This window comes from Atta cephalotes, assembly GCF_000143395.1.
Source record: "Atta cephalotes unplaced genomic scaffold scaffold00083, whole genome shotgun sequence".
NCBI lineage: Eukaryota > Metazoa > Arthropoda > Insecta > Hymenoptera > Formicidae > Atta > Atta cephalotes.
The window spans coordinates 747,884-771,267 of record NW_012130147.1 but is presented as its reverse complement, the minus strand read 5'-3'; the positions used below and the strand labels follow the sequence as shown (position 1 = coordinate 771,267).

At 33.6% G+C, this 23,384-nt stretch overlaps 4 protein-coding genes across 4 annotated transcripts in view; 2 read left to right on the top strand and 2 right to left on the bottom strand.

The window, feature by feature from the left end:
* The window catches only part of LOC105624638 (ribosome biogenesis protein WDR12 homolog), a 5,670-nt gene extending 1,723 nt beyond the window's left edge, over positions 1 to 3,947 (bottom strand). Inside the window, exons 1-9 of the mRNA XM_012205995.1 lie at positions 3,823 to 3,947; positions 3,663 to 3,748; positions 3,207 to 3,417; positions 2,974 to 3,114; positions 2,610 to 2,785; positions 2,318 to 2,391; positions 1,890 to 2,136; positions 1,550 to 1,682; positions 1,185 to 1,311 (exon numbers count right to left, since the gene is read on the bottom strand). Of these exons, the coding sequence (XP_012061385.1) occupies positions 1,185 to 1,311; positions 1,550 to 1,682; positions 1,890 to 2,136; positions 2,318 to 2,391; positions 2,610 to 2,785; positions 2,974 to 3,114; positions 3,207 to 3,417; positions 3,663 to 3,748; positions 3,823 to 3,947 (1,320 nt within the window). The remainder of the gene's footprint in view (positions 1 to 1,184; positions 1,312 to 1,549; positions 1,683 to 1,889; positions 2,137 to 2,317; positions 2,392 to 2,609; positions 2,786 to 2,973; positions 3,115 to 3,206; positions 3,418 to 3,662; positions 3,749 to 3,822) is intronic.
* A 2,887-nt stretch (positions 3,948 to 6,834) lies between these two features.
* On the top strand, positions 6,835 to 11,034 carry LOC105624616 (palmitoyltransferase ZDHHC17). Its single transcript, XM_012205973.1, has 9 exons — positions 6,835 to 6,972; positions 7,142 to 7,341; positions 7,564 to 7,773; positions 7,853 to 8,147; positions 8,288 to 8,488; positions 8,995 to 9,156; positions 9,237 to 9,393; positions 9,930 to 10,174; positions 10,798 to 11,034. Exons 1-9 carry the CDS (start codon positions 6,835 to 6,837, stop codon positions 11,032 to 11,034), a joined length of 1,845 nt encoding a protein of 614 aa, XP_012061363.1.
* A 4,000-nt stretch (positions 11,035 to 15,034) lies between these two features.
* Positions 15,035 to 16,761, top strand: LOC105624637. The gene is made up of 5 exons (XM_012205994.1): positions 15,035 to 15,194; positions 15,461 to 15,641; positions 15,718 to 15,752; positions 15,811 to 16,150; positions 16,335 to 16,761. The coding sequence occupies exons 1-5, from the start codon at positions 15,035 to 15,037 to the stop codon at positions 16,759 to 16,761; spliced, it is 1,143 nt and encodes a 380-aa protein (XP_012061384.1).
* A 726-nt stretch (positions 16,762 to 17,487) lies between these two features.
* LOC105624615 (MOB kinase activator-like 2) lies at positions 17,488 to 21,447 on the bottom strand. Its single transcript, XM_012205972.1, has 5 exons — positions 21,200 to 21,447; positions 18,723 to 18,977; positions 18,501 to 18,625; positions 18,092 to 18,319; positions 17,488 to 17,567 (listed from the first exon to the last, which is right to left on the bottom strand). The coding sequence occupies exons 1-5, from the start codon at positions 21,445 to 21,447 to the stop codon at positions 17,488 to 17,490; spliced, it is 936 nt and encodes a 311-aa protein (XP_012061362.1).
* Positions 21,448 to 23,384: the final 1,937 nt, after the last annotated feature.

Sequence of the window (23,384 nt, the reverse complement as noted above, 5' to 3'; positions counted from 1 at the left end):
GAGAGAGAGAGAACGAGAGAAAGATAGTAATGTGGGGGTTTTTTTAGATAGGATCTTCGAGAATAAACAGGCAAACACAAATGAAAAAAAAAGAAAAAAGGAAAAAGGATTTAAAAAAACAATCGTGCGACAAGAGAAAGAGAGAGAGTGATAGAAAAGAGAGGGGCCGACGAAAGTGTACGAGCGAGAGGAAGAGAGTGTGCGCATGTGTGTACGTAGGTGTGCGTAACTTCGAAGAAGAAAAAAAGAAGATAACGAGTACTCTCGAAGAATCGTCATCTGCCTATTTTACACACAGCACACGCTTAAGGAATACATACAGACATACACACATACAAAAAACACACAGTTGTACAGAAAGAAAAAAAAGAGGGAAAATAATGTGCGTGCGCTATCGCAGAGAGTATGCACGCTCTCCGCTGCTCCTGTATTATTACCGCGTAACACCCTATGTGTGTCTCTACTATAGGGGCGTGCACTTGAATCGGTGGTCTTTTTAGAGTTACTTACGAGTAATGAAGAAACGGTTTGGTAAATAATTAAATAATTCGCGATGCGCGGGAAGAGCGAGTTCCCGGATTCGTCACGATTATCATCCCTTATTTTTGATCAATAAACGATCTGTTTTTGGGGATTTATGCCGAGCGACACGACTCTTACCTCACCCATCTGGCGTACATAGTTCTTGAAGAAAGAAATTCAGGAAAAGAGGAAAGGAGAGAGAGCGGCTCTGAGAAAAAAAGAAGCATGTTTTCGTGAGATCCTTTAGTATTAATCTATTAGTATTTTCAATTTTATTTTTTTATTATTACATGGATTGTTATATTCGTACCATCGATCAGGCCTTTATATTCACATACGATATTATATGATTGAATATGAAGTCGATTTCTCGATGGACTTGTCAATAGATTTTCATTTCCAATAATATAAAAAAGCACATCATTTAGTGTAAACTAAGAAATAGATTCTCAAAAACCTCGAAGGATAAAAATTACAGTCATCACAAAAAATGATTGAGACGCTTTTTGCATAATCTATTTTTGTTAATTTTCTAATTTAAATTTTATTAACTATCAATATGACAAATTTATCTTATGAAATGGGAGAAGATCGTTTTGTTAGCAACAGAACAATACAACAAATTCTATTTGTAATTCATATATTTGTAATTAATGCTCTACGTGATTGGATTTGAATATCCTCAGTGTATTGTCTGCACCACCAGACATTATCAATTTAGGATTGGACCAATCGCAGCTGAGGACTTTGTCTTCGTGTCCTAGGAGATCAAACAGCGGTGCCTTGGGGCTAAAAAGGAAAAGTTAATTTTAATAAACTTTATATTGAATAACATTATCATCTTTTGGATTTTCAATTTATTGCAATAAATATCCGATTGTAATTTTAATTTGAAGATTTTTATCGAGTAATAAATCTATAATTTAATATTAAGGTAACAGGTTTGTAACCGAATGAAATTTCACAAAAATTTTTTTTAATCTAGTATTTGAGAATAGTTTGCTAATATATTTAATCTGCAAACAACCTTCTTGTGTCCCAAAGTTTGACGATATTATCATATCCTCCTGAAATAAAGAGATGTTCGTCTATGGTTGACCAACGTACTGACGTCACCCATTGCGTGTGAGAGGTAAATCTAGCTTTGACAATCATACCTTCTGAAATACATTATTAATCGTAAGTAAATAAATAAGTTTGATATACTTGTTTATGCTAATGCATAATGCACATTAAATTTTAATAGGAAATTAAGAAAATTCAATGAGAAATTTTTCTAATCTAAAATTTAATATTCAATTTTATCAATAAAATTCATAATTTTGATTTTCAAAGATTAAAAAATTTGAAAAACCAATAAAAAATACCTGTAGATCTCGGATCATACAGCCTCACATGTTGATCGGCTGATCCTGCTATCACAACACGCGACAATGGCGAATAATCAATGTCAAAGAAACACTTGTCACCATATATTTCCTGTTTAATTCCGTTTAATTCGGTATCCCAAGTTTTTATAGTGTGATCCCATGAGCCTGTAATGATTTCCGTTTTGTCAGACCACACGATCCCGCTGATCGCTTGCTTGTGTCCTTTCATCGCGCATTTCGGCGTCTACGTGTAAAACAAATACAATCAATAATACTTTTCTTCATAAATTTTTTAATATTAATCGTTTACTAATAAGAATGCATCGAAAACATTTTAGTAATACGATTGACAATATCAGAATGACTATCAAGCAATTAGATCGAGAATAAGATGAACTTAATAATTTAATTAATTCAATCTGCACCTTCGTTTTATTTGCGTATTCCGATCTTGCTCTTTTCGACGCGGATTCTCCATCATTGTCATCCTCATGTGTAGCTTAAGAAAGCAAGAAAGATTTGTCTTATTAATTAATATTTCACCTTTTGCTATCAAATTCCATATTCATATATTCTAATTTTCCTTTTTTTTTATTAAGATCATATTTTTAAAATAAAAGAATCATAAGAAAGTTATGGGACACTATAATTTTTCAAGAATATATATAATGAGATTTGAAAAAAATAATTTTCAATTTCTTATGCTAGTATACTTACATGTTGACCAAATATATAGCATATTATCCCAAGCACCAGTTGCCATTAACGTTTTATCATAATTAATGCTGACTGCTTCAATACTTCTTCTGTGTCCTTTGCAAATATGTATACATTCCACAAAATTCTTTGTTATATCCCAATTCCATATCATACACGTTTGGTCCATTGATGCGCTATATATGTGTGTAAAATCATTGTTAACTATCATATGTTGATATGTTTAAAAATTCACTTATATCACGGAATGTTTTCATATTGATTTTGATGAACCTACTTTACTATGTATGAACAAAGAAGTTTACTATAGATATAATACAATATTCAAAATATATAAAATTGATGTTATTTTTTGACAAACTACCTAACGAAGGAAGCATTATCATCATTGAGAGATATCCAAGCCACTGCCCTGACAGGAGATACATGTCCAGGAATCACAAGATGATGCTTGCCTTTCAATGTCCAAATGTGTAACATATTGTCATAAGAACCAGTTAAGATCCTAAATAAAATCATTTGAGATTAATACTCCAATTAGATACAAAATATGTTTTGAAATTGTTTTTGTAATTGTCTCAATTATTAGGTACCAACCATTTTCCACAAACAGCAACAGCTGATACCCAATCGTCATGTATTAGGCAATCCTTTGGTTCTGGTGAAGGATATTTTTCCACATATTCTACATCTATCACATCCTCTGTAGAAATTTCTCTATCAGTGATGTGTTCTATCAAAGAAGTACGTAAAAATTGTGAGCATATCAGGAAATCAAACTCCACTTGGTCTTGGATATCATTCGACTCTGTGAAAAATCAATTTAATCTTCAAAATGATCAGGAAGTTTTTTCATAATTAGATAATTCTATATAATTTTAATAAAAGTGAAATTAATTTAAAAATTATATATATATATATATTTTTTTTTTACACACAAGGAAGCATAACATTAGATTTAACAATTGCAAATTAATTAGAAGGAAATAAGGAAACAGATAATACAACATATCAAAGCAACTTTCATTAAGTCCGTTCTCATCTCATCCTCACCTCTCAGAAGTTCATTTACCAGGGTGTTTAATTCATCGGTGATTATCGAGCTATGGACCGATAAGGGATAATCTGGTACCGCAAATCTAGAATTGTTAAAATAAAAAATAATAAACTGTGAACAAATGTCTAACACTAAAAGGAAAGAATAAATTCTTACTGCTGCTGCTTAGTTATAAAACGTATTTGTATCTGAGTTTCGTCTTTATGGTCCTTATTCGTGCTCATGGCATTATCTTTCAATTTCATTTTAAGACGATTCTTCTTAATAGACTCGATTTCCATGATAATCCCTTCGAAAGGTGTTCCAAATTAATAGATTTTAACCTCACTTCTCACCGCCACGAATTTCAAACAAGGCGTGCACACGTTGGCACTAGTTGACACGTGCAACGATGGCCAACGATAATATAGTTCGGATCTGACGTCGTTGATCATTGATCGGTCAGTCCACCGATGAGATATTATTAAAGATCGACATTCTTACGGAAATTCGCGTCCTTGAGAATATTGAAGTGATTAAGAGTTAAAAATTGATAATATTGTATTAATTTTATGATTTATTAGTTTAATAGATAAATTTATGAACACTTATGAATTTAGAACTCAATAATACTCGATTTTTCTTTAAAATTGTGATTTCAGTGTTATCGTCAAAGTTTGATTTATCAACAGAAATGATAATTGCAGAGAAAAAATTATAATTTTTCTGCAATATAAGGAAATTATAGCTTTACAAGTATGTACATTTATTTATGGAACATTTATATAATAAAAAATCATGAATTTAATAATGCATAAGCCAAATATTTATGTTAATAATAGCAAATTTATATCAATTGTCGATAATGTCAGCGTTCTTCAATTACCTCCGAATCCTTTTTATACTGCCGAAAATTTGCCCAGGGTTGACGGTCTTTAATAATATCTCGTCGGTGGTCAGTCTATTTATTATTACATTTATTATTACATTATGACATTATTTTACACTTATCTGCTCATAGATGTCTCCACTGACATTTTTTAGAGTTCATCTGCCGGTTCTTGCCGAATGATTACCGACCTTGCCGACCGAACAAGGCGCGAGCGGTACTGCGTTATTTGCGTCAATTTGCGGTCGATATCGTCCATCCGGCTCATCATCGCTGATCGTCGTGTACGTAAAAAATGCGACGATGCTGGAGCGGATGATCGCCGTGACGATCTGAAACGGGAAGTGATAGTGATCGTTCGATACTTGTTGGTACTCGCAACATTCGCCGAAATCATCGAAGTCCAACGGCGAGCTGAAAAAGGAATAATCACGTGACCGAGGGTGTCGTACCGAAGTCAACCCCGACGGCTCAGCCATCGTACGTGAATGTGTGCGCTTGTGTGATATGCCGGTGTCCCACTTCTTGGTGCAATACGATACCGTTCGTCTCTTAAAACTATTTGCCTCGCGTCACCAGGGATTCGATCGAGAACGCAGCCGTGATCGTCCGCTACTATGTGCATTACGCATTAACAACGCATAAACACCGTGATCGAGGTGAGCCGGGGCTGTTTCTCCTTATATGTATGTACCTATGTGTATGTGAAGCGATTTATTTTTGTGCGCATTCCGAAGATCGATCTGCGAATGTATGGCAAGTGCTTTTCGATTTTTCCGTCTCCCTCCATTTGTTGGGGGAACAAGAACGTGTCGAGGACGAGATCCGAGGGTGAGTCGCGCCGTGTCGAGCTCCAAAATACGTTGAAGAAGAAAGGGGTGTATATCTTGCGTTTAGAATTCTGATTCGTTTAAGTGAAAAAATAGCTATCGCTTCTTGTTTATCTTGTATAGTTATCTATTTAAATTATCTTACAATCTGAAATAGCAAAAAGTTCGTGATGCAGATAATAAATAAAAATGTATTACTATTACTATTACTTGGATTTTATAATCAAGATATCATGTGGAGCAAAATTGCAAGTGTTGCAAGATTAACAAAGTTGTTATGTAGAATCTGTCTTTAGATTACAATTCAAGAAAATAAATTAATTACATTCTGTATGTTTCTGTGAAGCCATTAAAAAATTAATTAAATCCAAAAAACAATTTTTTTAGAAACTGCTATAATTGATATTTAATGAATATCTGTTTTATATGCAGGATTTTATAACATGTGGACATAACATCAGAAATGAATTTATGATACAAAAAGTTTATAACCTATATACTATCTAATCTTGATTCTAAATTACAGATATTTTTATTTCATTAATTCTCATTACAAACTGAGCTAGCATTTTCTTTAGATGCAATATATTAAACTAACGTATATATTTTTTTCTTTTTTTCCTCTTAATGCTAGTTTGTCTTAAGTGTAAAAACTTATGTAACAGCTAAAAGAAACACTTATAAAAGTTTTTTTCTTTTTTTCAAAGTATAAATATGTACATATATTTTATATGCATGTATTCACTTCATTCATAATTTAAAAGCAAAACAAAATAAACAGATTCAATGTGTTCTCTTAGGTATTCTGTATATAGACAATGTATAGTTGGAAAGAGTATGACCTATAGTAGCCTTTACATATATATGATTTAGTGTGATTTATATATACTGTAGCACATACAACATTAGTCTATGACATGAATATAAAATAGTATATTATGTGTCAAGGAAAAACAATTTATTTAAGATTCAAGGATATCAATTTTTTGATATAGCTCCAGATAGAAAATTATATATTTAGTTTTTTGTCTAGTAAGATGAATAATAAATTGTATGAATTGCATTAATGTTCAATATTAATTGTGATTAAGTAGTTGTTATCATATTAGAAATTCATATCATTAAAATTACAATCTAGAACAAAATTTCAATATTTACATTATTAAATTGGTACTATAACTTTTTTATTTTATTTATTTATTGTTATTTTGTTTTCTATTCAGGTATTTTTTTTATTAAATTTTGTTTTTATTTGAGATCTGAAATTTTTTAAAAGACAAATTAGAAAACTGGTTTCTAGATAAGAAAATATGCATTAATGCTAACAGTGGTTATTTGTATAAATATAAATTACTTCAAAATTGTGTAACAACTTTTATTCAACTTAATATATCTCTTGCATTAATATTTTCTACGCTATAAATGTAATCTTTAGACTTAGTATATAATATGTTCTTTTGTTGGTATAGCATGTACGCACTGCAGATGCAGACTGCCTGCCAGGGCGATGGCACTGGTGAACCCGATGACCCCAGCAGCCTTCATCAGGAACCAGTGCGACCTGCTACCCAAGATTGTAGCTCTTTTGATATTGTCAGAGCCACACAGGTAATGTTAGTGATCGAATTGAAGAACGTATTTATTTTTTCAATTTATATTTTTAAAAAATTATATTATATCTTGTAAGTTTAATAAATGCGCATATAATTTTATAAATGCGCAATCCATATTACCAAATTATATGTATTTAAGATGATTGAATGAGATATATTTGCAGTATGGGGCATTGGAGCGAGTGACACAATTGGTAGAAGCTGGTGCTGACGTGAATCAGCCAGATTCAGAAAATGTGACGTTATTGCATTGGGCTGCTATAAATAATCGTAAAGATATTGTCAAATATCTCATTGCAAAGGGAGCCGTAGTCGATGCTATTGGTGGTGATTTGGCCTCCACACCATTGCATTGGGCCACGAGGTCAGTATTTTAACAAATATTAATATTATTTAAACTGTGAATGATATACAGTTTTAATGAGAATAATTGAAATTTTTTGGAAATAAATCATTTTAAATCAGCAATGCTAATAATTTTAAGCTTTCTACAATTTTGCATACAGCCCCCATTTTTAATGTGAATTTATAAGATAGCTTTAAAAAAAAATTTTAAAAGAGATTTATTTTTCAATTGTCTTTCTAGACAGGGTCATCTCTCTGCGGTTGTGATTCTAATGAGGGCAGGTGCTGATCCAACCTTAAGAGATTGTGAAGGCTTCTCCTGTATACATCTGGCGGCACAATTTGGCTATACGGCTATAGTAGCTTATTTGGTAGCGAAAGGCGTGAATCCAAATATGCCAGATAGAAGTGCCATGACGCCCCTTATGTGGAGTGCCTATAAAGTTAATAGGTACACAGAGTACCGAATTATTATTCTACAAGTTACTCGTTTTTTCAAATAGAATAATGTTATGTTGGTTACTTTAAAGTCTTTCTTTTTACAGTCTAGATCCAACACGACTGTTGTTGACTCTAGGTGCATCGCACTCACTTACCGATAATTTGTATGGTAATACCGCCTTGCATTGGGCCATTATAGCAAAAAACAACACGGCGATATCTATCTTAGTACAACACGGAGCCTCGTTAGATCTACCCAATTTCCGAAATGAGACGCCAATGACGCTGCTAGGTCCGCATATCAGCGCCACATGGTTAGAACATAAAATCAGGGATGAGATTAAAGAAAAACAAGGTCGTACGAGAACATGGTGTAGAGATAAGGTAATGATGATATATCATAGTATGTTATAATATTTGTGTATTTTTTCAAGTTAATTTTTCAAGACAGAATTTCAACGATTAAGCTAGACTTTTCCAATTCTTCTATGTGATTGTTTCATTATCATATATTTTTTTTACAGAAAATTCGTTGGTATTGTATGGTCACTACGCCGCTTATAGCATTTTATGTGATTGGTATGGTTTTACAAAGTGGATGGGATTATTTATTAAAACTAGGTGCCTTTATCACTCTTTATGTAGCGGTGTATTTAATGAACCATTTCGTGTTCGACGAACGGCTGTTTCACGTTTTGCCAGTGTCGATTTATTTTGCAACCAAGGTGAGTATAATTTCAAGACGTATTCTCTAGATAACCGAAAACGTTTATGAGCGATTTCCGATAAGCTGTTAAACGTGATAAATAATATTGTCGATAAGGTGATAAGCTCAAAATCAGTGTTAACTTAATATTACATAAATATTGCAGTAATACAATAGATAAAATAAATATTAGTAGCACGTAATGAGAATAAATATTTAAATAATATAATATTTAAAATATTAATTATATAATATTAAGAAAATTTTGAAGTTGTAAATTCTCATGCTTATCAATAGATAGTTAAATGCGATTTTAATAACATATAAAATATATAAGAAGTGAAATATAAAGTATAATTTACAAATTATCAATATTATTATCCATATATTATAAATATATTATCTTATTTATATACTTTATGCATTTTTAATGAATAATTACGTCAATACATTTATTGATTCACTGCTGATTTATACAGTCAATTGTAAACTGTATGATTTTTCTTTTTCTTTCTTTTTTTTCAGATGTGGATATACATTACATGGATTTTCTGGCTAGGTATCCATGCAGCATGGTATTTATGGTTATTATTCGTCGGTGGATCTGTTCCTCTCTGGATATGCTTTTTGCAATCTTGGCGGGGTGATCCCGGAATTATTACGGCTACTCACGAGGATAAATTAAATGTATCTCTTGTTATTTTACATGTAAAATATTTCATGTATGTATGTATGGACGACAAATGTATGTGTATCTTTGTTTATAGACCATAATTGAATTGGCTGAATCAGGTGGTTTTGAGCCGCAATGGTTCTGCAGTAGTTGTTTAGTTCGAAGACCTATAAGATCTAAACATTGTGCTACATGTGATCGTTGTGTAGCACGATTCGATCATCACTGTCCATGGATTAATAATTGCATTGGTAATACAAATATTGTAATTATGGTAATACAAATATTCCGTATAGGATCTATGTATAATTCTTTTAATAATTCTTTTGACTAATCAAATTGCCATATCTGTAGAACTCCGTTTATTTGAATAGAGGAGAAGACATTTATAAGTCCGATAATTGAATGGTTCGAATAATAGAAATTCACTAACTCTCTTCCTTACCAGAACTTATTAGTTCTGATAATAGAGAAGCTAGCATTCGAGCACGTCGAACTCCTGTTATCAGAATTACGGCGCCATAGTTTCAATAATAGAAGTTCAATTATAAATTCGAATATTTGAAACTGAACATGCTTGTTTCGTATAAATGGAGTGCAGATAAATAGAGTTCTGCTATATTTAAATTTTGATACTCAAATTTTTATTTTTATTCATTTTGTTCTCTATCTACTCTCTATCTTACTTATAAAAATTAATAAAAGTTATACATGTTTTATATGAAAATTAATTAAGTATAAGATAGTTAAAGTAGAATAGTCGCTATTATATCCTACAATTTTTCAGGTGCACATAATCATAAGTATTTTCTTGGATTTCTGACGTCTGTGCTAGGATTATGCATCATTATTTTGTTCGCCAGTGTACAATATTGGCAATTCGAGTGCTGGTCAAATTTAACGAATGGTCATAGTGCAGACAACTATCTAGTAGCTGCAGCTACCTGCGATGCTTGGGTGATGTGGGTAGCAGCCAACACATCCCTTCATTTTTTTTGGGTCGGAACTTTGTTAGCATGTCAATGTTATCAGGTATGGTGATATAATTTTATTATGTTATATCCTTGATACGGGGTACAAACGAAAGTTCCCGGAGTTGGACGAGTGAGAGAGCACATTTTGTAATAAAGTTTTAACATTCACAATAGCATTTACAATTTTCCTTATAATAAGCTGGTAGATTCGAGGTCATGACAAGGGAATCAGATTCCCTTGCGATAAGATACTGATCTGACTGTTGCACTTAGATCGCGATATATGATTACGACTTGACGCATTCACTCGACTATTATCATTTGCTCGATTTCTGCGCTTATTTCAAATGCAGATATTTAATCAGATCTGTTTTGCTGAGCTGGTCAGCTGATTGGGGACTTGCCCTGGTTTTGTACAATTTTTGACATTAAATTACTTTTCTCTTTATCGTAATTTGTAAATTTTGCGTTTTGGCCATAATTCGAATTTTAGGTAGGTAGGGTCTTTGGCAATAGTCGTGCAATCATGTTACAAAATAGATTTCTATCTAGTTGTAACTATAACAATTATAATGATTTTTATATATTTTGTAGTTTATCATTAACAAAAATGAGAAAACTTTTGATTTTCGAATTATATTACTGTGACTATTGTAATATATTTTTAATGTGTTTATACAGATTATGGTCCTGGGAATGACAACGAATGAACGTGTGAATGCCGGTCGTTACAAACATTTCAAGCAAGGGAATCCGTTCCATCGCGGTGCCCTACAGAATGCCGCCGACTTTTGTAACTTTAGCTTTTGCGGAGTGAAGGCAAAACCTAGCTCGGACTGGTTGCACAGTTTTGATCTCAAACAAAGTATCGAAAAGTTACCTTTGCTCACGCAAAAAGATAATTTTCAATACGTTTAGAGTTCTATAAGCAGTCATGCGACGCTAATTGTACACACATACATACACCATATCACTATGCCTGACGTACTCCTTGGGTTACCAAAGAGTTGCCACAAACATGTAAGTGACTTTCCAGTGATGGCAGTAATTATGCATACACGACGATTTCGTCGAACACATATTCTCTAAGTAGCTCTATATAACAATCGCTAAATAACAATTTTTCGACTCATTTGTCGTAAAAGACTGTTATATTGCGCGAATGTGCATATCCCACCTATATTCTACTTAAATATATCAATGAATGATTAATCGATACAAATGCACAAATTTCATCATCATTCAAATTCCTCCATTGCCCAAATATAATACATGTTATACTGAATGAGTTTCTGTATTGTTTTTTAAGCTGTAAAATTACGATTATTGATAAATGGAAAGAGACACATAAAAAAAAATTAAGATTAGGAAAGTAATCTGTAACATAGAAATTGGGCATAGGGTTATTAATTTCTTCAATCATTTCAATTATACATGATCCTATTTTTATCTTTAATATTAAGATTTCTTTCTACCAAACTATAGGATAACTATTCTTTACATTAAACGCGTATTGTAAATATTTATCGAATCGTGCTCATTTATTGACATTTATTGATCATTCCACATCTGATTTCAATATTGCGATCTATAAATAGTAACTAATAATGATTCAACAGAAACTTGCACTTAGAGTTTGAAAGTATATATTATTCTTTCTCTCTCTCTCTCTATCTCAGTGATTATATATTTATAATTATATATAAGTAATTTAATCTACAAATCACTATGTGTGGTTATAGTTACTTTATTATCGACAGAATAATTGGAAGTATATATTTCTCATTGAAAATATTCAAAGAATATTTATATGCATTTATTCTCAATGAATTCTATAATTTGTAATTGAAAAAATTGATGAATGTACATAATGATAAAATTCATTGAGAGACAAGAAATAAATATGCAAATAATGTTTAAAATTCCATATAAAAGTGTAAAAGTAAAATAAATAATAAAGATATGGGGCCTATGTGACATCGCTATAAATTATGCAAATTAGAACGCATAAGAAAATCAAATGCTGTGTGGTAGAATTATTATAGCCAAAAAGAACTATAGCTATTTATACTGTTTAGTCTATATTGTTCGTATTTGTAAGAAACTCTACCTGAATTAAGTGCCATGTTATGCTTCTTGAAATGCATTTATGTGTACACGACATCGCAAATTTTTGTTGAGATCATACTACTATTTGTATTGGTTATTGTTGCGATTAAAATGTAATATTTATAATAATGCGATATTTGCGATTACAAATTAATATTATCAAATTATTTGTAATATTTTTAAGAATTATGTTATAACATATATATGAAGCATATCTTGTCAAAAACACGTTTAGATCACAAAGTCGCTTTTCATATGTTAAACAAAGAGTAAGTCTAGAGCATCGTTATGCATCAAAGAAATTATTTAAATTGACTAAATATAACAGAGAATGCTCTCTTGTCTATTGTAATTTACTATTTAACTGATAATTTTTCCAAATTATATGTACAAATTATATTGCAGAGAAAAAAATGAGAATTATTGCTTATACATTCCAATTAATGGTAGCATTTTATAAGGATGAGGATGTAGAAAATGTCAATTTATAGAATATCTCGTCAAATATTTTGATAAGTTGATTGATGAAGAAAAAATATATTGTATTATTTTTAAATGCGCTCATGGAAATGAAAATTGCGTAAGTGTAGCATAAAATAGATTGTTTAGAAAAGTACGTTTTACGTTTTTCTAAATGTAAAGTATTCTTATTTTTTAGGAAAATAATTTTAATGTGATGACTCTTGATTTCGATAAATGCATATACATATAAATAAATCGATCAAAGGTTGCACAGTATAGCTTTGATTTATAATTAATAAGTATAAATATATATTTAGTATATGTAATTATCTTAAATACGCGTAAGAATATGCTAAAGGAAATATCGCACATGATGTGTTTGATCGACGAAATTTTTTTTTCAATTATAAAAAAATTCAGTAATGATTTATTTGTATGTAAATGTTATCCACTTTAATCTATAAATAAGTATTTTACTTTATTTTAGTTGAGTATTGATTCTAGCATAAGGACGTTATATAATTCAAGCAAGTCTTCGAGATCATTGATATAAGTTTAATATCTAGATTCGATTTTTAACGGTTGTATTAGTTAATACGAATTTTCATCTTTAATAACTTCTTGTACAGAACGATGAAAAACATTCGTGTGTACAAAATGTTGAAAAACACAGATAGTTTTAATATGGATATACTTGACATAGCAATCGCATGATTACTGCAAAACGACGAGTACTCCATGTCAATGTGTTAGCAAAAGATACGTGTATAAATATTATAAATATACCAATATACATAGAAGACATATAACTAATTATATTATAATATTATTTGTATATCAGACAATTATGTTAAAAGGATTACTTCGCGTCGGACGACTCGATTCGATTGTTACATTAATTACTTTTATTTCTCAATCTAGTCTAACTGAGATTAGTAGCAAACAATAGCATTGATATATTTTATTAACTGCTGTGTTGTGATTATTTCCTACACGGAAGCTCTAATCGTCGAAGTAAGCTGTATTAATCTTCTGTATTGTGTAATATTTGAAGATCAGGATCAAAATCAATATAATTTGATTGAATTTCACACAAGATGAATAATATGGACACATAACAATTTTCGCATTTATTTATATATATTAAATGAAACGCGATAATTGACATAATGTTCAGATTTTTGTGTAAATTATTACCGATTTCCATATATTATTATCGATTTCCATCTTCGCAAATCATGAGTACCAATGCGTCGTTAAGTAACCGAAATGATACGACATACAAATAATACGTTTTTACAGCCGAAAAATATACATGCAGTCATAATGAATGTTATTAACACATGCACGTTTCTTACATCGCTACATTTTCTTAAGCTCTATAAAAATAATTTTAAGATTATACAAAATATATCTTATAAGAAAAGAAAAGAACAGATGAATGAATTCATAGATATAAAGATTATAATTCATGATGCGACATCTTTATCGTTACTGTGATTTGCGAGGTAATATGAAAAATATATGTAACATACATACATTGAATGTTTGAATGTTTGCTGTTAAATTTTTGATGAATTATAACATAATATATACATGATAATGATGCGTCCTATTATCTTTTTAAGTGATAATCGTCCTATTTTGCTTCCAACTCTGTTCGATGTAAATAAAAGTTTAATATGTCTAATACTTCACTCGAGAAAAACTCAATTTGAAGCAAAGTTGTATACATGTGTTCTGCTTTTTTCTTGAAAGCAAAATTAAATTGTGCTTTATATATTTTCTTTTTTTCTTTTTTCATCTTTCCCGCAACTATGATAAATAAAAAAAATTTTTTTGATTGCAAGTAATTCTCAGAATAACGTTCTACAATCGATTTTCAATCGATTCAATCGATAAAAAAATTGTTTGGTATAATTATTTATTTTTTTGTATGTATTTTTATAGGAAAAAAATTAAACGTATAAACATCGTTTTTTTTCATTGTGAATGGTTTCAATAATCTACAGTAAATTTTTCTTTAAAAAATTTTATTGGATTTGATCTTTGTATCTTAATTTTTAATATTAATTATCATGACTAATATCTGTAACATTTACATACAAATTTCCGTACAAATTACATACCGAAAACATAATCGAGAATAAAAATTTGAATACGGAATGTATCATAATTCATGATATAATAAAATACGATGTTTTCTTACACCATGGTATATATGACTGCAGGTCGCTTTTGTTATCGTTTTTGTTCCAAGTTTATGTTGCAGTTTGGTTTGCGTTATATTTGACATTGATGTTATTTTAATTTTTTATCTGTTTGATCATAAGGGAATGCGTTTAACATGGTTACCGAAGAAGACTGTTCCTGCGCTGACACGACGGAACCTTCCAATTTAACATCCTTGCGTTCGGATGACGCTACCTCGGCCATAAATTCCGATATAAATGTGATCTGCACCGAAATGGTCGATAAGAGAATCGACACTGTTGAAAAACCCAAAGGCATATTGCCACATATTCTTCAAACGTTCCACGAAAGCAAACTATATGTATTATACAAAGTGTTCCAAAATCACACCAAATATTTTTTTGACAGCAGATTTTTTAGTCAAATAGTCAATTTTTTTATCAAAAATATCAATGCATAGAAAGGAGTCTATTAATACCTTGGATAAGGTCTAAATTAATACATTGTTTCAATTCATCTTGCGCAAAGTCTATTTTAATTATTTTTATTTTTGTTAAATTATTCTATATATATTTTGCAGAAACGGATTGCAAGCGTTCCGATATATCGCTAATTGCAACTTACTGCGTAGCATCAGCTGATATCCCATCCACAGTTCCAGGAAGACTGGATCGACAATCACTTCGGAAAAAATCGAGAAGCCAACCACCTGCAATGCAAATTCAATCGAGTTTCCCGTGCCTCTGTCATAGCCATAAAATGTAATATCCGCCCATTGCACCTATGTATCTTATCTTGTTAGTCGATCTATTTCTTAAAGCAGATTTATCATTACAGAAATGGCTATGTTCTGCCTGTGAAACTCAAGGAAGGTACATAGAAACGCCATCAAGATGTACCGAAAATAGTAATGATAGTTGCATTTTTCAGATAAACCGCAATCGCGTCCGTTCTGGAGCCGTTTAGGCTGGAAACGGCCGAGAAACGGCAAAAAAGACAAGATATATGAGATAAAGCTAAAACAAATACAATGTCCTCATTATGCCAAGATATGTGTAAACGACGCATCAAAACAGCGCATCGACGTGTTGCAGTCACCTCATGAATTTCAATCTTTTATCTCCCACAAAGAACTATCGGAAGGGATACCGAGTAAGAATGCCAAGGACATTGTCAAACCGAAACCTAAATATCCAATGAAAACGAAATTCAAGAGAGAAGAAATAGCGGAAAAGATCGAGATCTATTATTTTGATCATGGAAATTCCGCGTAGGTATTAACCATTCGACGAAAATATTTCTTGAACATAAAGGATGTTCTCCAATTTGCTTCAATTTGCAAATTCTCTCTCGCAAATTCGTTTTAATATTTAGATTAATTTAAATTTTTGAATTCATTATAGCTAAAAGATCAAAGAAACGATATAATCACTCGGATGTAATACTTTTCGCAGATATTATCGAACAACCGATTGCCATCCTGTACTAATTACGGACAAATGTGCCGAAAAGACCGATCAGGCGGCAACTCGATTTTGGGCGGAGATCTTTGGCACAATTCACATCGGTATCGCCTTCGTCACAGCCTTTTTTCTGCAGCTTCTACGCTTCGTGCTTTACAGCGTGATCCGGCCGTTGACAGTGGGGATACTTCAATTAATAGCGGATTACTTTGTAAAACCACTGCTGTCTATTCTGTTCAACGCTCTTGTGCAACCGGTATTGATCCTGTTCTACAATATTGCGACGTCATTGAGGGATCTCTGCGAACCGATAGCCGAGGCGATGGGTTTATTCCTGAGGGAGATCGCAAATGTTTGCGCTGCAATCAGGATCGTGGAGGTGAAGCACGTTCATGCGCCAACCACTGCTTGCACTTGAGCTCTCATAAGCGAAAATTGGAGACTCTTAAAGATTTGAGTTTTAGTAATTTAACTAAAGACTCGAAGGATTTTCGTGAATCTGAGATCCCAATTCCGAGGAATTTTGCATTTCTGTGTGACGCACTTTCAATTCATGACCAACAACACATGCCTTAACACCAGGTATATATTTGGTATTATTTTAACTTTACAATATTATTGTATCATTTTTTACAGAACAAATTATCTCTTATAGCAACTAGCTTTGTCAATAATAATCAATGTTCGTTCTTTGTCACTTGCGCATTCTCTCGTTCGCTCTCGCTCTCTTTCATCTTCTTTCTTTCGTTCTTTCTCTCTCTTTTCCTTCCTCATGTATCTTACCATTTAATAAATTATGTACAATCTCACAAACAACAAACAGAGGAACCTAATTACATTATGTAGTTGTTCACACTTTGCTATGTACAGGTACTACTGGTATCTTTTTTCTTGTTTTTACAGAATCACTGCTTTCTCTCAATCTCTCTCGCACTCTTTCATTCTCTTTCTCTCACTCTTTCGTACTTCTTTTCATTCTTACCAGCCGATCATATCGCAATATACGTTATTTTTCGCATGTAATCTACAAAAAGAAAAAAAGGAGACAAAAAAGAAATCGAATGAACGAACGTATCGTCATCTATCGTCACCTAGTCTCAGGAACTGCAACCTCTGCTCGTTCACTATAACGCATCGCAGCGATCTAGGTGGTACTGCTAGTGTTCGTAGTGGTCGGAGTCTCCTGGATGGCTAAGGTCTGCGAAGGCGCGGATGTCGAGTCACCTGCAAGCAAACAACCAAAGGAGGGATCAATAGCATAGAATCGAGCATATATCTCTTCGGATCATATAACGTAGTCGACTAAACATACACTTATATAATGCGCCGTATAATTGAGTTCGTTCCTTAATCGCGCAATTGATCTGTAACTAACAAGGGAGTCTTCTCTCTGCAAGTTCGTGTATTGACGTCGAACTCTACCGTTGTCGATAACGAATAATGCAGAAATATCAAAAGCACTTCCATACATAGCTTCTATTCCTTTTATAAATAAATACTCTCTAGTTTAATCTGAGCCTCGATTTAATTCAATCGTGCTTGTTTCAATGAAAAATTATAATAACGAAAAGAGTTATAGTAACGTTCCCTGAGACTTATTGATCGTCAAGAAAAAAAAGTCCACTATTCAAAACGTGCAATCCAGTCTCGGATCTCTTGCCGGCATTGCATAATCGGCATCGATCAATACCGCATCGGTGGTAACAATGGTCGCAACGATGGTTGCGGTGATAGCGTATAAAACTTACCCAAGAGGGCGGCTTCTAAGTCCCCCAGGATCTCCGTCTCCTTGGGGTCTATAAGGTTGAAGCGTTGATTAAGGAGCGTGAGGTGGGCGAATACACAATTGAGGTGAGCGTGCAACCCCAAAAGCGCCACCTCCCTGAAGTGGCAGTGGTAGATGTGTGCCACTACGTGGTACAGTAGCCGCAGGATCTTACGCACTATCGACTCGAACGAGCTCGGGAACTCGTTTGCTGAAAAACAGTGGAAATTAACATCGTCGCAAACATTGCTCTTGGACTACGATCATGTAACGTAATTACAAATGAAATCAATAATTATTAAAATGAAAGTGTAACGTTTATTAATTAATTATATTGAAATATATTCCAGACATTACGAATTAAATATGTAACATTAAAGAGAACACCTTACCATATTTTGTAGGGAATATAGTTTCGTCGCTAACGGTGCGTTGCGTAAATGTCATAACATAGTCTATGTATTGTGGCGCCGCAACCCTCGTTTTCTTTCCCTTTTCGTCGAACCATAGATACGTTCTGAAATGATAAATCATTTGTCACAAATCGATCGATTGTTATTGATCCGTAATAACTTCTATGGAGCTTGAAACTCCTCGGGCAAGGAGATACGTACCTTAAGCCAGGACCGGTCATGTCGGGACAACCCGTCATAGTGCAAAACTCAGATATTGTGCCATAGACGAGATTAATATGGTCGAACAATGCGAGGGTATGCGATGCCAGCCATTCGTTGTAATCCAGGCCGGGCGGTAGGTCCACGAGCATCCTCAGGTCCAGCTCCGGTAGCTGCCTTTCGAGAGCAGCCTCCTCCAGGTACAATTTCGGATCCTCCGTGGTTCCCGCATCCTTCTCCTTTCGTCTGGCCTTTCTGTAAAACGAGAAAGCAGTCGTACGATCAGCCGAGACAAACCTCGGAAAGTTCTTTCAGTACGCTTAAGCCAATCAAGCAGAACCATGGGTGTCGCGTGTAAGAGGCGTAAATGTACATGTAACACAACACAGCCTGTGTGTAAATGAGATTAATGGGTAACGCTGTTCGAAACCAAATTGGAGGAAATCGATTTTTATTTATGGAATTTTATTATTATAAAAATCGAAGAGTCCATAATTAACTAAATTTGATTTTGAAACAGGTTATACAATGATAATAGAATATTTGCAAAAGGGACAAGAGAGAGAATTGGTTTTTTTTATTATGGAATTGATTATACAGAGAAAATGACTTAAGATTAAAATAACTGAATTATACAGAGAAAATGACTTAAGATTAAAATAACGAAAATGTGCCAATCCTAAAATATAATATATAAAGAATAATATTATAGATGATATCGAATACGTCGTGTTGTTTAAAAAATCTCCGGAAAAATCAACAGAACATTTTTACAACGCATCATTGTCGTTTCACAGACACGCTAATTTGTGGTCCCCAGATTGACCGGAACAGATTGGACAGAGCGTTTTGTCTTTAATCGACTGACGCGAATTCATTAATCAAATCGGCGAATTATCGGATTTGCACGATTACTCTCAACGCTTCCCGAGTCTATTCAATTTGTCTTCAATTTATCAGCGAAGCCGAACGTTGTGTCTCTCACATTACGCCCTCAAGAACGAATCGAACTCATTTGTAATATAATAAATAAGAAAATAGAGAACGTTTCTAACATTCGCTTAATTAGAAATCTTTTAATAAAAAATCGCAAAATAATGTGGCTCAGATGAAAAATCGAAAATAATTATAAAAATCGATTGTTGCAATGCATTATTATCGTATGCAAAATAGAAATTTCATTTCATTTTTGCTAGTAAATAACGATAATATTATAATATAAAGCGCTATATTTTACATATTAATAAATATATAGAATGTTCCACTGTAATATAAGAATTTAATCAAATCTTTTTACAAAATTTTTTTTTAAAAGAGCAAAAATTTTCAGATAAAATTAATTAAAATTAAGTATACTGTTATTGAATCTTCTGAATATCACATACATTTTTTTAATAATGAAGTCAGAAGATTAAAAGTTAAGACATTGATTAATTAAACTTTCGCAAAAGGAAAGATTACTTCAAATAATTTATTATCTGAACTGTATTCAAGAGACATCCTGTATATTTAACATAAAAAAATCATATACTCAATAAATTTTATAAAAAATAATTATTAATATATATACATATAACATATGAAAAATTACGAGATAATAAATATATAGTAAAATCTTATTACTACGCTGGTGCAAAAGATTTGATGTATTTTTCAAATAAAGTTAAAAACAAAATTATACAAAATTACGTAGCATTTTTATTAACTAAAATAGTCATCATTGCTTCTACTAGAAAATAAATTTTCAATTGCTTTTTCGAAAAACTCAGATAGAAGTGTTATTTTACTTCAAAAATAAAAGGACGAATGTTTTGCACCAATATAATAATAAATATCAAGAAAGTAAACGATAGTTTTAATTAACGTGTATCGCACGCAACTAACACAAAGAGTCCTTGTTTGCACGTGAGGACTAAACATAACAACTTCAGATTTTCGGCTCGAGCTTGCTCAATACGCAGCAGCCGCGTCGCACATTCAGCTTGCTGCCAGTGAAAAATGCAATTACATGCAATAACGATAGCAGCGATGTTCAGCCACGTCTACACGATCCAAAGCGCGCACAAATCTCTCTCTAGAAAGCACACATGCTCCTGGAAAGAAGCTGCATCTCCGCATAGAAAGAAAAGTCGCTGATGTAAGTCAGCCTAGATATACAAATTCATCATCGTCCATGACGTATGTCTCTAATCGCGTACAAGTCATCTCAACACAGTCATCTCAATACAACAATACTCGTCTATGACGCTATCGATGCTTTATCAGGCATAGTACGACAAATTATTACGGACACTCGATTCTTCCGAATATATCCCTTGTATCTCGCATAGAGAAGATGCGCTTTAATTACACCGGGCTAATTCCACGTTACGGCACGCACATATGCACATATCTATACGATATCGATATCGTTTGCGGGTTGCGGTAGGAAAAAGGGAAGGGCGGAGTCTAGGGTGGAAGAGGGATAGGAAACTCACGCAACTAGCTCGCCGAAGAGCCTGATCTTCCTGTGGCAGGTGTCGAGCAAGGAGAGACGCGAGGAGGAGGCGCTGCTCGAGCTGCCGGCGCCGGTACCGGCGCCGCCGTGGTGCACCGGCGTCGGCGGTGCCGAGACGGTGGTGGCCGAGGACGCCACCGCGGCCGCCGCAGCCGCGGCGGAAACCGATGCAGAAGCGGAGGGCTCCCGTAGGACGGTGATGGCGCCGCGCGCCGGCGAGCGTAGCATCGATGCTGTCGTCTTTGTCGTCTTTGTCGTCTTTGTCGTCGCGATCGTCGTCGTCGAGGACGACCTCCTCGGCGCACCGCCCTCGTGCCCGAGGATCCGCTCACGCACGCTGGGTAGGCACCAAATCTTGTTCGTTTCTCATCGAACGATTAACAGCATGTGCCAGAACGGCTTCCTCCGAGATCTCTCTTCGGCGAAGATTCGACGGCGATCTACGCGGTCGACAAAGACCGTGAAAACGAATGCGAGAATCTCCGAGCGCGTTAAATAATTTTTTTCAAGTATCAAGGACGGAATGTGTTCGCATCAAGAGATACTCCGGAGAATCTCCTTATTTTGGCCTTCGATACACCTGCTCCGTTAACATCAGGCTTGAGAATTGGTCGGATTTATTATGTCTAATAAACTTTAATAATTTCTTCTAAATTCAATTCAATTTTTTCTAATAAAGTTTCTTCTCTATTGCGTGTTTTTCTTCTTTTTTTTTCTTATTCTTTTTCAATCGTTCTTAATACTTATGTACTTTAAACGTGTTATTCAGTTCTTATAAATCCTGGTAATTTTCCTAATAATACGTTTTCACATTCCGTGCTGAAAAAACGATCAACAGTCAGCAATCACTTAACAATCGTCGGAGATCTTGATTTGTAGTGTCATTTTCCTATAGCTGTGATATTTTTTATAAAAAAAATCATGAAACTCTAAAAGACTGTTGAATAATTATTTCTCATTTAATTCTCACGCCTCTCAAATGCGTTCGGTTCTTCTAGATTTGGACTGTCCTAATAATTTTTAATTCTCTCAAGGATCTATATGCGTAATTCTTTTCGATGATTTTCTCTCGAGTAATTCCTTGAAATTAAAAGCAGCTTAGCTGAACTAATCTCGAGTTCTAGTTCGCCATGTTCATCGTCTGACGATTTGTTAGTAGTCTGATGACAGTGATGCTCGATTTAATCGGCCCGAGAAGAAAATAGCTCGCGGGAAGACGATTGAAGTTGCGGAAGATGCTCCTTGGAAGACAATCGATCTCGTTTACCGATAGTCGCGAAAGATTATTCACCGTCGATCTGAAGCAAAATTCGAGCGTTCTCTTTTGGTAAATCATTACGTCGGAGAAGTTGAGTAATAATTCAAGCAGATGCCATAGCTATACTGTGCGGATTAATATACTGATAATCCCAAAGTTCCCATTTTAATCATTGCAATGCAGCAAATAGGAGTCAATATGAAATTATTATTTCCCGCGTACATTCCCGGGGAATCTACATTTTGAAGTATCAATAAATTGCATTTCTCCGTCTACTACTTCTCCTCACGTTCTCTCTCACCTACGTATTCTCTTGTCGTACCCTCGCGGCGATCCGCCAATTCTGAAAAATTTGGGCAAAACGCCAAGTTTCTCATTTCTCGAGCTACCGTCGCGAGTTTTGTCGCTTCGGTGTCTTTCAGGAACTGGGTTATCGCGTACACGTGCGTCCGTAATGCCACGAGGAAAAATATAGCCAGGACCCGGGGATTAGCGATTCCGGTCGGCCGAAATAGAATCGATGACCGTCTCGTGACGAGCAAGGATCGAGCGAGTTCGTGCCTTAACTAACTTTTCGCGCATGTGATTTACGCTTCGCAATATTCCACAAACGTGCAAAACTCGAAGCTATCGTGCTATAAAGTTCGGTATCGCGATTTTGTTGACGCTAATGAGCGTTGGATGTAGAAAATTCTAATTTACTGCGATATATAATATAACGTGATACAAAAGTTAAATATAATATAAATTTAAATGTAATAAATTTTATTTATAGTATAATGCAAATCATTATTACGAATGTAAATTAAAGAATGTAGTGCAAACACACGATCGCGTATTTCATTCTGGCAGATGTTCGTTTTATAATTTGCCTTCGTTTTTTTCGAGCGCTTGTTTTATTGACAAA

Bases quoted from the DNA above. Each gene is read 5' to 3' on its own strand.
- LOC105624616 (XM_012205973.1), top strand. From the start codon at position 6,835: ATGTACGCACTGCAGATGCAGACTGCCTGCCAGGGCGATGGCACTGGT. The intron at 7,342-7,563 runs GTCAGTATTTTA...TTGTCTTTCTAG, and splicing joins CCATTGCATTGGGCCACGAG to ACAGGGTCATCTCTCTGCGG. The intron at 9,157-9,236 runs GTATCTCTTGTT...CTTTGTTTATAG, and splicing joins CTCACGAGGATAAATTAAAT to ACCATAATTGAATTGGCTGA.
- LOC105624637 (XM_012205994.1), top strand. From the start codon at position 15,035: ATGGTTACCGAAGAAGACTGTTCCTGCGCTGACACGACGGAACCTTCC. The intron at 15,642-15,717 runs GTAATATCCGCC...TTATCATTACAG, and splicing joins CTCTGTCATAGCCATAAAAT to AAATGGCTATGTTCTGCCTG. The intron at 16,151-16,334 runs GTAGGTATTAAC...TACTTTTCGCAG, and splicing joins TTTGATCATGGAAATTCCGC to ATATTATCGAACAACCGATT.
- LOC105624615 (XM_012205972.1), bottom strand. From the start codon at position 21,447: ATGCTACGCTCGCCGGCGCGCGGCGCCATCACCGTCCTACGGGAGCCC. The intron at 18,320-18,500 runs GTAAGGTGTTCT...ACTGTTTTTCAG, and splicing joins TATATTCCCTACAAAATATG to CAAACGAGTTCCCGAGCTCG. The intron at 17,568-18,091 runs GTAAGTTTTATA...GTTTGCTTGCAG, and splicing joins CTTAGAAGCCGCCCTCTTGG to GTGACTCGACATCCGCGCCT.